At 43.0% G+C, this 15,463-nt stretch overlaps 1 protein-coding gene and 1 long non-coding RNA gene across 2 annotated transcripts in view; one reads left to right on the top strand and one right to left on the bottom strand.

Annotated features, from left to right (window-relative positions):
- Positions 1 to 4,417, bottom strand: part of Arhgef6 (Rac/Cdc42 guanine nucleotide exchange factor 6) — a 113,524-nt gene extending 109,107 nt beyond the window's left edge. Inside the window, exons 1-2 of the mRNA XM_027433420.2 lie at positions 4,098 to 4,417; positions 2,781 to 2,864 (exon numbers count right to left, since the gene is read on the bottom strand). Of these exons, the coding sequence (XP_027289221.1) occupies positions 2,781 to 2,864; positions 4,098 to 4,262 (249 nt within the window). The 5' untranslated portion in view covers positions 4,263 to 4,417. The remainder of the gene's footprint in view (positions 1 to 2,780; positions 2,865 to 4,097) is intronic.
- Positions 4,418 to 4,517: 100 nt separating this feature from the next.
- Positions 4,518 to 15,072, top strand: LOC107979091. Its single transcript, XR_003488502.2, has 3 exons — positions 4,518 to 4,633; positions 10,047 to 12,114; positions 14,847 to 15,072. It is a non-coding gene; the product is annotated as an uncharacterized LOC107979091 (long non-coding RNA).
- The last annotated feature ends 391 nt before the right edge of the window (positions 15,073 to 15,463 follow it).

The following is a 15,463-nucleotide window of genomic DNA, read 5'->3' as shown; positions in this document are numbered from 1 at the left end:
ACCAAAGTTTGGGTCCCCAGCATCCATGTAAAAGCTGAGCATGTCAGCAGCTGCCTACAATCCCGATGCAATGCTGCTGGGTAGGTGGGGGCTTGATGACCAGCCAGACACTTTATCTAAAACAGCAAGCTGCCGGGGCCACTGAGAGATTTTTATTTCTGAAAGAAGGGAAGAAAGAGAGAGAACTTTCTAGAACTCAGCTGCACATATATAAGATCTAGACTGTTTCAACATGGTTTAGGTAACCTGGAGAGAGATAGAAGACACCCACTTTGACTGTAGCCTACACATGTACCCCACACAATGTATGTATATCACATGTACACACTAAACACACACACACACACACACACACACACACACACACACACACACACACACACACACACACACGCACACATCTATGAGGCTACAGAAGGAACATGATAATCACAATGTCAGATATTCTTTTATTACAATGTTCATATCATGTCAGTCTGATATAGTTTTTAGTATTTCTACCCAAATTGGATAATAAGTTTTCTGATTTTTTGAAAACTCTTGTAAGCATTTGTGCTTAAAGGAATAATCTTTAGTTATCAGGGAGCCCCCAGCAGCGGAGCAGCAGGAGGTGTCTCTGTAGCATCCAGTATTCTTAGAACGGCAAAGAAGCACAGTACACCTTCTGGCAGCTTCAGCACAGAAATCACTGGCAACTTCACCATGTTTTTATTTGAAGAACCAAACAAGAAATGTCAGGGTCTGTTCCACAGTAGACAGCATCCTATAATGATACCACATGCTCTAAAGCCACATGGACCGCGAACCTCAAGACGGGTAAGCGAGTCTCTCAGACTGGGAAGTAGGGAAGATTGGAATAAGACATTCTGACATGGATGTAGCTTTAGATTAGGATTTGCTTCAAGAAAAAAAAAAAACTGGTTTCAAGACAAGGTCTCACATTGTAGCCCAGTCTGGCCTGGAACTATCTCTACAGACCAAGATGGCGTCAAGCTCACAGAGATCCATTTGCCTCTGCCTCCCAAGTACTGAGATTAAAGTTTTGTAGCACCACACCCAGCTCGTTTTAAGAAAATTTTTGAAGGAAACCAAGTTTAGCTGAGACAACAGCTAATAAAGATAATAGTAACAACAAAAATAAATAGCTACTTGAAGAATAATATGCCCCTGCATCTCATCCCAGGGTTTTACAGGTATTAATTCATTGAAATTTCATACCAATATCAATAGACCGGCAAGTGCCACCAGCATTGTTATTTTATAGGTGGAGAGGCCAAGGCATAGAAGCACAGTTAAATAGCAAATTGCAAGGTTGTAGTGTCACCAGTGAGCATGAACTGAGATTTAAACCCAAGAAGTCTAGCACCAGAGTCCATGTTCAAACTCCTGCTGCTAGCCCATGGATAATACTTGTTTCCTAATGGAGAGCACCTCTGACCTGGCCCTGAGCTGAAGATAATACAGAAATTATCTCACACATTTTAGGGCACTGACTTTCTTAAGCCTACATAATTAAGCAATATCTCACTAGACCCTGAAACAACCTCATGAGGTGGTTAGTGTTAGTCTATTTCACAGACAAAAGCATTAGGAGAGGCACGAAGGTGAGGCTCCATGTAAGATACCATGTAATAGAAAGATCCAGTCCCCGAGCCACAAAAACAACATGGAAGCACAAAAAAAAAAAAGCACCTTGACACACACAGAAGTATTGCACTGTTTTTCGGTAATGCTACGTATGCATGCAGTAGACTTCATCATGAGGTTTAATGTGGCTTGGGCTTTTTCTATTGCTATTCATTGTTTTTGTTTTGGTGCTGGGGATTGCATCCAGGGCCTTGTGCATTGCAAGCAAGCCTCTACTGCTGATCTGCATCTCCTGCTCTGCTTAAATACAGTTTTGACATGAAGGCCAGGTTCTTGCCATTTTCCAAGGACTACCTCTGCTCTGAAGTGTTAAAATGGGAGCACAAGGGCCATTTCTTTTTCTGTTTTTTTTTCTCAAGATTTTCTTTCTTTCTCTCTTTCTTGCTTCCTTTCTTTCCTTTTTATTACTACATTTCTCTGTTTCTTTTTCTCCCTCCAAATCCTCCTGCATACCCCTCCCCACTCTCCTTTAAATTCATGGCCTAAATACAACCTTCTCAGTCAGTATAATGTTGCTTGTATGCATGTTTTCGGGGCTGATCATTTGGCACTGGGCCATTTCTTTTTTACATTATTTGAATGCAGCTTGCTGAGACCCTCTGCTCTAGGCAGTGACTCACTTTCCCCCCATTAATAAGGAAGCACACCCACAAAACGTTTGGTCACCTGAAGAGAAGCTGCATTTAAAAGTCATCATTTTTGCATTTTTGGTTATTTTTTTATTCTTTCCTTTTTGGTTCTGCTTTTCTTTTTTGTTTGCTTGTTTTTGTTGTTGTCGTTGAGAGTTTCATGTAGCCCAAATTGGCTCCAAACTTAAATGTATAGCCAAGGATGGCCTAGAACTTCTGATCTTCCTGCCTCCACCACGTTAGTATTGCAGATTATAGGTGTGTGCCACCATTCCCAGTTAATTATTTTGCTTTGTTTAGAATCAGGTTCTGAAAGACACACACAAGCAATGCACCACTGGGGATCACCAGTATCAACTCTGGGTTTTCTAAAGGGCCGCCTCTGCTTATCTTTGTGGCTACTGGCAGTGAAAATCAATCATATACTTTTCACAGACCTTTTTTTTTTATTATTAACCAAGCAGAAAATAATGGCAAAATGAAAGGCAAGTTAGGTTAGCTTACTTCCACTTGAAGCGGTGTGCATCCTTTCAGGAAGTCAGTGATGTTGTTGATGCAGTCGGCCTCAGTTTGGGGCTCCAGACAATACTAGAGAAAGAGTCAAACGGAGTCACTTCGACATTGCTAAGCCATGACAAATGATCACCATCATTTGCAGATAACTAGATATGGGCGGCTTTTGAAGGCAGAGGGCAGCCCTGCTCTCCATCCAGGAAGAGAATTGACCACTGAAGGAAGTGATGCAAATGCCTAAACGGTTGATTTTTGTTTCAAATGTCTGCAAGCTGTTTCTACTAAAAAAAAAAAAAAAAAGTGTCCTTGTACCCTCAAGTCAGTTGTGGGGATAGCAAACTGGAGAGACTAAGATATATCTGATATATATTTAGTTTAGTTCCCGCTCTCATGCGAACAGGCCACACTGCTTACCTCCCTGTACTCTTCATGATAATTTGTTGATATTATATTTCACTTTGACTGGACACTACATTTTATCATGTCACTCTGCATCTTATCACCAGTTTAATCACTGTTTCTCCAGTTTAAGAAATTATAAGCAAGTACACTTGTTCAATAAAAATAGAACTGATTCCAAAAGGCAAAAGAAGCCTTACTTACAGTCACATTCCACAATAACCTTGAGAAAAGAATCCTACAAACTCTACCTTTAACGCCACAAAAGTGCCTACTTTAGAAGTCATCCACTGTTAAAACATGGGCTTCCAACCCCCAAAATCTTGACATTTTTTAGCAAGGTTTACTTTCTCTTTGCATGCTCATTGTATTCAATGCACACCCTTGGTTTCTCTTTGGTTTTTGTGAGTTTTATGTAACACTGACTTCTGTGAACAGACTTTTCTTCAATGGATCTTTTTTTTTTTTTAAGAAAGGAAGTCTGCATCAATTTTTGGACAAACTCCCAAACACTGGAAAGATCTACTGCAAATTATTTCATTATTCCACAGACTCATGTACCCAAAGTTCAAAACATGTCCGGAGTACACAGGGAAGTTTAACATGTATCTCCACAACACAGCGGAGTCGTACATGATAAGCGTGTCCTCCCATCCCGGATTGCCAGGGGTGTAACAGGTTTTTAGTAGGGTAACATTTGGGGGCCAATTACTGAAGGATAAAATTTCATTTTCTGACTTTTTCAAAGTACAAGTACAATTAAACAAAAGAATGCCTAACTCTTAGAAAGACATTGAAGTAGGGGATTCCCATGACCCGGCAATAGAAAAAAAAAAAAAATCTCACGAATGCTATTAGTGCTGCTCCATGGTGGAAAGCAATCCCAAAGACACTGCAAAACGACCTTACCTTCTCCACCGAACCAGGCAGAAGTCTGTTGATGAGTTTACACAATACTACCCCATTTTTCAGCGAGGACTTCAGGAACTCCTCTGGATCACAGATGGTCTTTTTGGGAGATTCTAAAACTCCCAAAGATATAAGCCAAGTCACAACGCGTTCTTCTGGATTCATGACTGGGGCTCGCACACTCTGAACAGCTCTCCGGGGCAGCTGCAAGGACTAAGCCACATCCGTGATTGCATCTGCTGCTGTCTTCCTTTTTATGAGCTCTCTTCTGGTGCTTGCAGGGCAAAGGTTTAAGGCAACTTTTCTTTAACAACAGTGGAACGTGGGATTTCTAAACCACAGAGATCATACTCAAAGATATGGAGAGGGATGATAACGAATGGACAAACTCCTGGGATAACATCATCACTGTTTTTTTTTTTTTTTTCAAAACCTGAAAAACAAATTCATTAGGTTTTTTTTTTAAGGGAGGAACACACACCAGTGCAAGAAGCTGTAAGGAGAGGAAGTGAAGAGGATTCTGGGGAGGCAGAAAAGTAAGTAATTGCTTGTGGAGCCCAAGTGAACCAGCACTGCAGAGAACCTTGGAAAGGAGACATGCATGGGGCAGACAGGGGAAACACTGTCAATACAGTCTAGCCCCAGTGAAAAATCTGGCTTCTGTCAGGAGGAAGATGCCAACTGCCTCTTAGGTCAGACAGCTCTGAGCCTCGTGGGGAACTGTGCTGGTAAAACAGAGCTCAAAGACTTAGGTGGGTTGAGAAAATTCCTCCCAGAACTGGCCAGATGTCCTCAGACAATCTCACAGAGTTTTTGTGTGTCACGATCATTCCTTCCTTACAAAACACGTGAAGTCACATGGTGACAACTTGCCAAGCAAATAAAGATTGTCCCTGCTGTCAGCCATCACTGCATATGAGCAGAAGCTGGAAGAATGGCATTTTACTGTGTAGCCAAAAAGCTATGTTTAGGGAAATAGGCTAAGGATAACATCTGCCATCCTGTTTACTTGCATTCTTTAGCAATTCTTTTTCTGGACCTGGTTCCACTCCACAGTCCAGCTGCAGTACCCTCAGCAAAGACTCAGACACAGAACAGAAAATGAGGGAAATATGCTTAGAGACAGAGCACTTGAGAACAAAAGAGCACTTGTTCTCTGTCTACACTACAGACTGAAAAATTCACTTTTCTCCAGCAACAAACACTCTGCATTTAAAATGGTGACCTGAAAACAAGCAATAGTCATAAACCCAGAAGAGGTATTATTATCATAAATTTCTCCATAGTATGATCAAGAGGGGTCCATTATTCTCAAACATTTTTGGCACCAGGTAAAATAGTCATACCACAAAGAAACATATAAGGCAAAGTTGACTTGTGTAGCTCTGTTGGCAGATGTACGGCATTTACCATCAGTATCTCTCCTTACATATGGGAGGCACCCAGTTAATTATAGCTGTTTCCTGCTAAGTCTCACAGTCCTTTTCTTGTCGCCCCTCTTCCTGCTTTTGGATGGTGATAGTGATAGGGATAGTTCCATGTGGCTGAGGCTGGCTTTTAACTCCTGACGCTTCTGCCTCCATCTCCCAAGTGCTGGGATTATAGGCATGCAGCACTACACCCACTTTATGGGTTGCTTGGGATTGATCCTCGGACTTTGTGCGTGCTAGACAAGCACTCTACCAACTGAGCTATGTCTCCAGGCCAACTTATTTAGTTCTAATCACACACAGTCTAGATCAGTGGTCCTCAACCTGTGGATCACAGCCCCTCTGGTGGTCGAACAACCCTTTCACAGGGGTGGAATATTAGATATCCTGCATATCAGATATTTACATTACAAATCACAACAGTAGCAAAATTAGTTATGAAGTAGCAATGAAAATAACTTTATGCTTGGGGGTTGCTACAACATGAGGAACTGTATTTAAGCGCCGGGCATTGGTGGCGCATGCCTTTAATCCCAGTACTCGGGAGGCAGAGGCATGTGGATCTCTGTGAGTTCGAGGCCAACCTGGTCTCCAGAGTGAGTGCCAGGAAATAGGCTCCAAAGCTACACAGAGAAACCCTGTCTTGAAAAAACAAAACAAAACAAAAAAAGGGTCATAGCCTTAGGAAGGTTGGAAACCACTGGTCTAGATGAACTTTTTCTATCAGTCTCAAAAGTGTGAATGTGCCCTTTCAACTCCTTTTCTCCTCCCTTCTCTCCACATCACAGGTAACTGCCCATCTGCTTTCAGTCCCTTTATGTTAGCTTATATTATCAAGGATCTTGCATAAAGGGAATTCTACAGTATACTAGTGTTACTGGTGGTCATAATCTGGACCAGGAGTTTCCAGGTTCTTGATTTCTCAATCAAAGAACTGAAATAAAGGCTCGCATATACTGTGAAAGTATCAAGGAAACTTTATTAAAAGTGAAGCAACAGCACAGATCAAAAGAAACACTCTATTAAGGTTTCTCTCTATCAAGATTGATAGCAGCCAAAGGAGGGGAGATACTCAAGGACACCTGATTATCAAACATTATCAAAATGTTGCTTAAGAGAGTGACATGTTTTCATTTTTTAAAGCAGGAATATGTGCAGCCTAAAGCTGGTGGGGGTCCTGGGTTGCCAACATGTTACTAGATGCATTGCTAGCAAAGGGAGGCACACACCGCCCAAGCCAAGTAGAGTCTCGTGTTTTTAAATCACTCCCTATGCTTACCTGCCTCAGCACTTTCTGTAGTTTCTTAACACCAACCTTTTAAGATTCAGTAATGATGTTGGGTCTGTCCATAGTTCTGTAATGAAGATATCACCTCTGTGTTTTTAGCTTGTTGTATTTATAAGTAAAATAAATGTAGTCAATCAAAATTTTAATTGGATTTGATCCATGGCCAAATCTATGTAAAAAAAAATAAATAAACAGAACCCATTTGTTGATAAATTGCATTCCTCGACATGACCTATTTAAACACAGTTTTGTATGTCATTTTGGAGAGTATCACACTTGCTCAGGGAAAGTTTTCTCCATGGGCAAACAAAAGCTGGCAGTATTATTGAGGTACTGCTAACATTTTAGGATGACGGGCAAAGCCTGAGTCATTTCAGGAATAGAGTTTAGCCCAAAGTAGGCTTGTGTCCAGTATCACCTGGCTAGAAATCTACCTTGTTTTGCTTTTTGTTTTGTTGAGACAAGGTTTTACTGTATAGCCCTGGCTAGCCTGGAACTCAACAATGTAGACCAGGTGGGCTTCAAATTCATGGTAATCCTTCTGCCCCTGTGTCTTTAGTGGAGGAGAGATGTGTCCCATCACTTCCTGCTTTCTACCTCAGCTTAAACATTTAGCTAGAGCATATTACTGTAGGTAATATAGGAAAGGCTGAGAGGGCACAAGCCAGCACAGCAAGGCAAGAGAAATAGTTGTTAACCTTGAGATTTGAAAGTCAGACTTTTTCACAGAATACTGTCAGGGCAGGCAAGCTTCCAGGTGAAGTGAATAACCATGGAGCGCAGGCTGGCTTGGGAAGCAGGTACCGATGAGCTGGGAAATAAGGAGAGGGCAGGTACTAGAGGTCACAGGAACAGGACAGGCTTCCCAGAAGGGCACAAGGACAAAAAAAGCAAGTCTAGCATCTTACTTGCTGCCTCACTCAATCTACCTGCTAAAGGGTTTGCCTACCTCCTCCTATTCTGATGAATACTCCAGAAGACCCAAGTTAAGTAGTTTTGGTCTGTTTTGTTTTATGCTTCCAGTGACATCCCGCTTTACAAAACAAAACAACACCTTCAAAGAGGCTCGACATGACAGTCCAAACTTGTGATCCCAGCACTTGGGAGCTAGAGGCCGGAAGATCAGGGATTCAGGGCCAGTCTTGCCTGCATAGCAAGTTTGAGGCCAGCATGAGTTATGTGAAACCCTTTACGGGGTGGAGGGGGGTGGGGAGAAAGAAAGAAAGATAAAACCCTTCAAAGGCTTTCCATTGCCTAAAGCAGTGATTGACAAACAAGAATGCGCAGGATGATAACCTCCTGGTTGCAACAGAGAAAAAGGAATGGGGGTAGAATTTGAGCTGAAATAGCTAGCATTTTGTTAGAAGTAAAAAAGACCTAAAGGAAATGAGGCATATATGAACAGACATTAAAGCTGGCTAATAGGAAAACTGGGACCTGTTAGACCATTTTCTTTACTTCTATGCAGTTGAAATAGTCACAATTGGTTTATTGTTTTAAGCACAAGTCTGTTTGGGCACTTGTTAAAACAAAGATCTGGTGGAACTGTGTCGCGATATTCTAGCTCAGCAGAGCTGCAGTAGAGTCGTCCACTTGACTCAGATGCGGGCAGACGAAGGTTACACTTAAAGAAGCAGCTTGGCTTCTGAGCTTCTAATTCATCCCAGGCCCTGGCAATATCTGCTTGGTTTTGATAGCCACAGGAACAATCCAACACCATGGCCACAAAGTTCCTCAGTTCTCAGACTGCCTCTGACTGTGCCTCTGGATTGCCTTTATGCCTGCTCTCTCCGCAAACGGACCTGGGATTTTCAAATCCTTTCTGCTTTGCTAGCTGGCATGGTGTTAAGTTTTACCACTGACAGATGAAGGAGAAATAACGCAGAAAGAAGGGCTTTTACTTCCGGTTTCCTCATGTGGAGCGGTTTTTTAATAAAGAAAGGGAGAAAAAAAAGAGCAATGGGGGGGTGCTGGAGAGATGGCTCAGAGGTTAAGAGTGCCGACTGCTCTTCCAGAGGTCCTGAGTTCAATTCCCAGCAACCACATGGTGGCTCACAACCATCTGTAATGAGATCTGGTGCCCTCTTCTGGCCTGTAGGCATACATGCAGGCAGAATACTATATACATAATAAATAAATAAAAATCTTTAAAAAAAAAAAAGCAAAATTTTACGGACAGTGACTAGAGTGGTGATAAAGTTTTCCTTTCTCCGTAGATAAAGAGAAAAGGGGGGAAATTTTTGTGTTGTGCTAAATATGGGCGCGTCGATCTTGCACCCAATTTTTGTGGCCCTAAATGAGTTGCTTCACTCGAAAGGCTTAAAACTAAAACGAAGCACCCTAGATAATTTTTTAGAGCAGGTGGACATAATAGCACCCTGGTTTGCAAACACTGGACAGCTTACAATCCCTTCATGGGAAAAATTGGTGAGGCTATTGGACCACTGAGAAAGGAATTTCCTACTTTAGGATGTCTTCATTATATGGATGACATATTAATGGCTGCTAAGGAAGAAAAAATGTTAGAGAAGGCCTATGTAAAATTAGTAAAGTTGCTTGAAAGGAAAAAGGCTATTTATTGCCCCTGAAAAGGTTCAGAAAGAAAAAATTGTAAACTATTTGGGAACAAAGATTAGTGAGAACCGTATTATTCCACAAAAGGTAGAATTGAGAAAGGACAATTTGAAGACCCTAAATGATTTTCAAAAATTATTAGGAGATATAAATTGGATTAGGTGTTATTTGAAGCTACCGAATTATGAGTTGAAACCTTTGTATAATGTGTTGAATGGGGACTCGGCTCTAGATTCCCCTAGACAATTGACTTCTGAAGCAAGAAATGCCCTACAGAAGGTAGAGGAAAGATTACGAAGTGCTTTTCTTCAGAGGTGTAAAGAAGGACAAGCCATCACTATGTGTATTCTTCCTACATATTATCAACCTACAGGCTTGCTTTGGCAGGAGGGGCCGCTGCTATGGATATACCCTAAAATATCTCCTGCTAAATCCATTGAGTATTATCCCACTGCAGTGGCAAAATTGGCATTAAACGGGATCCAGCAATGCTTACAATATGTTGGCATAGCCCCCAATATGATTGTGGTGCCTTATTCCAGTCATCAAGTTAATATTCTTTGCGCCACAATTGATGATTGGGCCATCCTGCAGTGTGGATTTGATGGAGATATAGACAATCATTATCCTAAACATCCATTATTGGTTTTTTTTTAGGGAACATCCTGTGATATTTCCAAGGATAACCTCATCTCAACCAATTGTGGAAGCCCTGAATGTGTTTACTGATGGTTCTAAGACAGGTTGTGGAGCCTATATGACTAAGGGGCATAAGCCTGTGTTACACCAATTTCAACCTGGCTCCCCTCAGATTGTGGAAAAATAGTATTAGAAGTTTTTAAGGCCTGTCCTGTTGCCTTTAATTTACTCTCAGATTCGGCTTATGTTGTTAATGCTGTTAAGACATTGGAAGTGGCTGGGCCTATAAAGAGTGCCAGTCCAGTTTGCCTTTTATTTCAACAACTTCAAAATTTAATTTGGCAAAGAAAAGCTTGCTTCTTTGTGCAACATATAAGAGCTCATACAGGTCTGCCAGGACCATTAAGTGAAGGTAATGATAAGGTCGATCAGTGGACCAGAATGGAATGTATATTTTTGAGCTCCACCTTGGAAAAGGCAAGAGATTTTCACAGGACCTTTCATGTGAACACTAGGGCACTACAACAGAAATTTCATCTCTCTCGAGCTGATGCTCGGCAAGTGGTTCTAGATTGCCCTCAATGTGTAATTTTTCAACATCCACCCAATGTAGGAGTGAATCCAAGAGGTCTACTCCCTTTGAGAGTGTGGCAAATGGATGTGACACATATATCTGAATTTGGAAGTCAAAAATATGTACATGTGTCTGTGGACACCTGTTCAGGTGTCATGCACGCCACGCCTCTAACAGGAGAAAAGGCATGCAATGTTGTCACTCATTGCCTGGAAGCTTGGGCTGCTTCGGGTAAACCCCAACAGTTAAAAACTGATAATGGGCCAGCTTATACGGCTCAGACTTTTGCTTCATTCTGTCAGCACATGGAGTTGCACTTCTCCATGGATTGCTGTATAATCCTCAAGGCCAAGGCATTGTTGAACGTGCCCATCGCACGTTAAAGGAATGTCTGCAAAAACAAAAAGGAGGAATAGGCCACGGCCGTACTCCTAAGGAAAGGCTATCTCTCATCCTATTTACTATTAATTTCTTAAATCTGGATGCTCAAGGACGTTCTGCGGCTGATAGACATCAGGATCCACATGGCCCTGATAAAGGGATGGTTAAATGGAAGGATATTCTGACAGGCCTCTGGCGCTGGCCTGATCCCGTGCTGACATGGGCACGAGGTTCTGTTTGTGTTTTTCCACAGGACCAACAGGATCCGGTGTGGGTGCCAGAACGATTGATCAGGAAAATCCAACATGAGGAACACCATGAGTGTCAACATGGTGATGCTTCTGCTCCTTCCCATGATGAGTCAACTGGGGATGGCGGAGCAGAGATGGGGGATACTGTCAGTGTTCCCAAGACCTATGCCGGTGATGTATAATGCAGGGGTTTTCCCACGCCTTTTTACCACCAATCGAAGTTTAAAAGATTGTCTCAGTTTCTATTACAGAATTGGTCATCTGAGTTTGAAGACACCATGAGAGAACTCAGGTTGGCTATCGTGCATGTGAATTCCACCCGAATAGACCTATCCCTTGCGAGCAGCCTGACTTCCTGGTTGAACTCCGCCATGGATCATTTCAAAGAGTGGGTGGGCATGGGAGCATTAGCAGGCCTCTTGATTATGGTCTCCCTGGTCTGCCTGTGGTGTATATGCAGGATTAGAGCTACGCAAAAGCGCGATGCAGCTATGATTATTCAAGCCTTTACTGCCATAGAGGCAGGGCAGTCCCCCCAGGCCTGGTTGGCCACTAAAATGCTCTCTTAAGCGGGGTGTGAGGCTAAGCACTGCACGAGGGTTTGCTTGTATGCGGCTAGGCTGCCCTCAGAAGACAAGCCCGATTGCATGAAGGTTGTACCCAAGATCCTTCCCCTGGGAAAATAGGTACGGGATGGGTTTGGGTCACCGCAGGCGTAGAGTTTGAGTGTGTCACCAATACATTATCCCATGTTTGCACACCGGGATCGGGCCTCTATCTTCACCCGCTCTGTTTTTTAATAAAGAAGGGGGAACTGTGGAGAGCTGCGATGCGCCTCGCCAGAAGATGGCGCCGGTTTCCACCTTCCACCATCCCGAGGGTGAGCGCTCTCTGGAATAAACAACTCCTTATTTGGCTTGGTCTAAGATTCAAACTTGCATCAGCAAATGAGAGCCTATCCGCCTTAGCCACATGGCGTTCTGGGGCTGGCTGGCAAGAGTGCTTTTAAGCTGTGGGGGGGTCTTTCCCCAGGGTCAGAAGATTGTTTAAGTTTCCTGAGTGAACTGCTTAAGGAAGAGTCTCAGCGTTGCATCTTCCTTGCTGGTGGAGGCGGTCGCAACATCCTCACTCCACAGGCTCTTGCTGGGCTCCAGCTTTCTTCACGCTTCCCTTCTGTAGCTCTGGCTGCTTTGATGTATGGTGGGGAGCAGTTTTCCCTGACCTAACCCTGGAGTGGTTCTGTAGCCAAGTGTCAAGTGAGACACCCCCATTGTGAACAAGCACCCCAGATTTTCAGGTGGTTGCAGACCACAGATGGCCAAGCACACTCTACTGGCTCAGTATTGTTCAAGATCTCTAGCAAGGCCTCGGTCTCAGCTATGGCTGGAAGGGAGGTCATCACAGTCCTAGGGGCATTGGCTATGGCCCATTATGTTTATCATATCTACTATTCTATACTAATCTGCTAGTCCGACATTCTTTCAGAGTTTCCTTTACTTCTTCCGTATACTATGACTTTTACATCTAGCCAGTCCTTCAACACCCAAGTCTCTAATCTTCTATACTGTTAGCTTCTTAAATTTTTAGCCCATGTAACCCTCAGACTAGCAAAGTGAATCAGTAGAAGCTCAATAAGGATGAAGAAACCCTACAAGAATTTTAAAAGGAAAAGTTAAACATAAAAATTGGCAGCCAAGCCGGGTGTTGGTGGCATATGCCTTTAATCCCAGCACTCAGGAGGCAGAGGCAGGCGGATCTCTGTGAGTTCGAGGCCAGCCTGGTCTCCACACAGCAAGTGCCAGGATAGGCTCCAAAGCTACACAGAGAAACCCTGTCTCAAATAACCAAAAAAAAAAAAAAAAAAGAATTGGCAGCCAAAACCAGGCACGGTGGCACACACCTTTTATCCCAGCACCCACGAGGCAGAGGCAGGTGGATCTCTGTGAGTTCAAGTCTACATAGTGAGTTGCAGGACAACCAGAGCTACATAATGAGACCCTGTCTAAAAACAATTAGAAGCCAGAGGAGCTGAGGAGACAGCTCAGTGGATATAGTGTTTGCTGTATAAACATGAGGAATTCAGTTCTCCGTGCTGGGATTATGGGGGCTAGTTACCATACCTACCTTTGTTTTTTGCTTTTTGAAATAAGATCTCATGTAGTCAGGCAAGACTTGAATTCTACCTCCCAAGTCCTGGATTGCAGTAGGTAAGCACCACACATGGCTGTGTCCTCTTTGTATGTGTGGTATGCATACGTGTGCAGGTACGTGGGCAGGTGTGTGTAACTACACTTATACTTGTGGAGGCCAGGGTTAGACTTCAGATAGCAATCTCGATTGATCCCCACATTAATTTTTGAGACAAAGGCTCTTACTGACCCTAGGTCCCCTTGTTTTGACTCACCCACCTAGCCAGTGAGACCCAGAAACTACGTGCCTGGAATCTCCAGAAGCCAGGGTTACAGCTGTCCCAGTTTGCTCCTTTGTCGCGGAAATACAGTCATGACCAAAAAGAAGTGGGGAGGAAAATGCTTATTCCATATTACAGGTTTGAGTCCACCATAACAGGAAGCCAAGGCAGAAACACAAGGCAGGAACTGTAGCAAAGACCATAGAGGAACACTGCTTATTAGCTTGCTTCCAGTGCGTTGCTCAGTTTGCTTATGATACAGCCCAAGACTACCTTCCCAGAAGTAGACTGAGCCCTCCTGTCACTCACTCAGTAATGCAGAAAGTGCCCCCAGCAGACAGCCCCACAGACCAATGTGATGAAGGCAATTGCTCAGTTGAAGTTCCCTCTTCCCAGGTGACTCTATTTTATGTCAAGTTGACCAAAAAAAAAAAAAAAAAAAAAAACCAGCCTGCAGCCACATAGCATCACCACACCCAGCTTTCTGTGGGTTGTGGGGATTGAACCCAGGTCCTCATACTTACTTACATGGGAAGCACTTTCCCTGCCGAGCACATTTCCTCAGCCTCTCTGGCTGCTCATTCTTTATGCTAAACTTTTCCTTTTCAAATTGCTCTAAGGTGTCTTCAGCCTGATTGCATCTAAACAGATTTACTTCATTATCTTCAAAGAACACCTACTCGTCACTTTAGCAAACTAATTGCAAGGTTACATCTTGTACCTTGTCATCACATAAAATGCTCTGCTTCCTGAATCATGAATTGCAACATCTTTTTTTTTCCATCTCTCCCACTACAATACCCTGACCTTGTACAGACCTCCAAATCATTCCCCATAATGACTGTACATATTTGCAACCCCACAAAGATGTTATGATTTTCTATTGACTACTTGATAGTTCAGATTTCTAAATTTTTACTTATGCCCATACCCATGAGCAGGGGAGCGGAGAGAACAAGGGAGGGAAAGAAGGAAGGCAGAAAGAAACGAAAGCTTTGGTATGGTGGTACATGTCTAAGATCATAGTCCTTGAGAGCTGAGGCAAGGTGGACGGGCTGGAGAAACGGGTTACAAGAATGCTTTAACAATGACATGGTGATGGTTGCACAACTATATAGAAAGCTGCCAAACTATACACTTTAAATAGCTGAATTGTGTAGTATATAAATTATGTCCCAATGAACTTTTCTTTTCCTTTTTAGAAAGATGACTGTGAATTTTAAAAAAGAGCTTAAGGAACCATGTTTGCACTACAACCAGCAGAAAGGAGGAAAATGGACAAACCTCACCAGGCTCCAGGGTGTATGAGAGTTAAAGGGATGCTATGACGAGCTTCTTCATACCCACTACAAAAAGTCAACAACTGGCCAAATCTGTCATGTTTCATTTGCCTATATAAATGCAATGGCTATCTTTATTTATATTACATGCATGTATTTATTTATTTGTGTTTTTTTGAGACAAGTCTCAATGTAGCTCCCCATTGGTATCAAACTCACTACGTGATCAAGGCTGGCCTTGAACTCCTAATCTTCCAACCTCCACTTTTTTTTGTTTTTGTTTTTCGAGACAGGGTTTCTCTGTGTGGCTTTGGAGCCTATCCTGCCACTTGCTCTGGAGACCAGGCTGGCCTCGAACTCACAGAGATCCACCTGCCTCTCCCTCCTGAGTGCTGGGATTAAAGGCATGTGCCACCAACGCCCAGCCATCCTCCACTTTCTAAGTGCTCAGATTATAGGCCTGTCTCACCATGCCCAGCTTTGGATTCTGTTTTCTTTCTTCTTATTATTGGTGTATTTGTATGTGTGTGTGTGCATGC

Source organism: Cricetulus griseus, chromosome X (assembly GCF_003668045.3).
Source record: "Cricetulus griseus strain 17A/GY chromosome X, alternate assembly CriGri-PICRH-1.0, whole genome shotgun sequence".
NCBI classification, from domain to species: Eukaryota; Metazoa; Chordata; class Mammalia; order Rodentia; family Cricetidae; genus Cricetulus; species Cricetulus griseus.
Note: the sequence above shows the minus strand (reverse complement) of the source record. Positions and strands in the feature narration are given on the sequence as shown.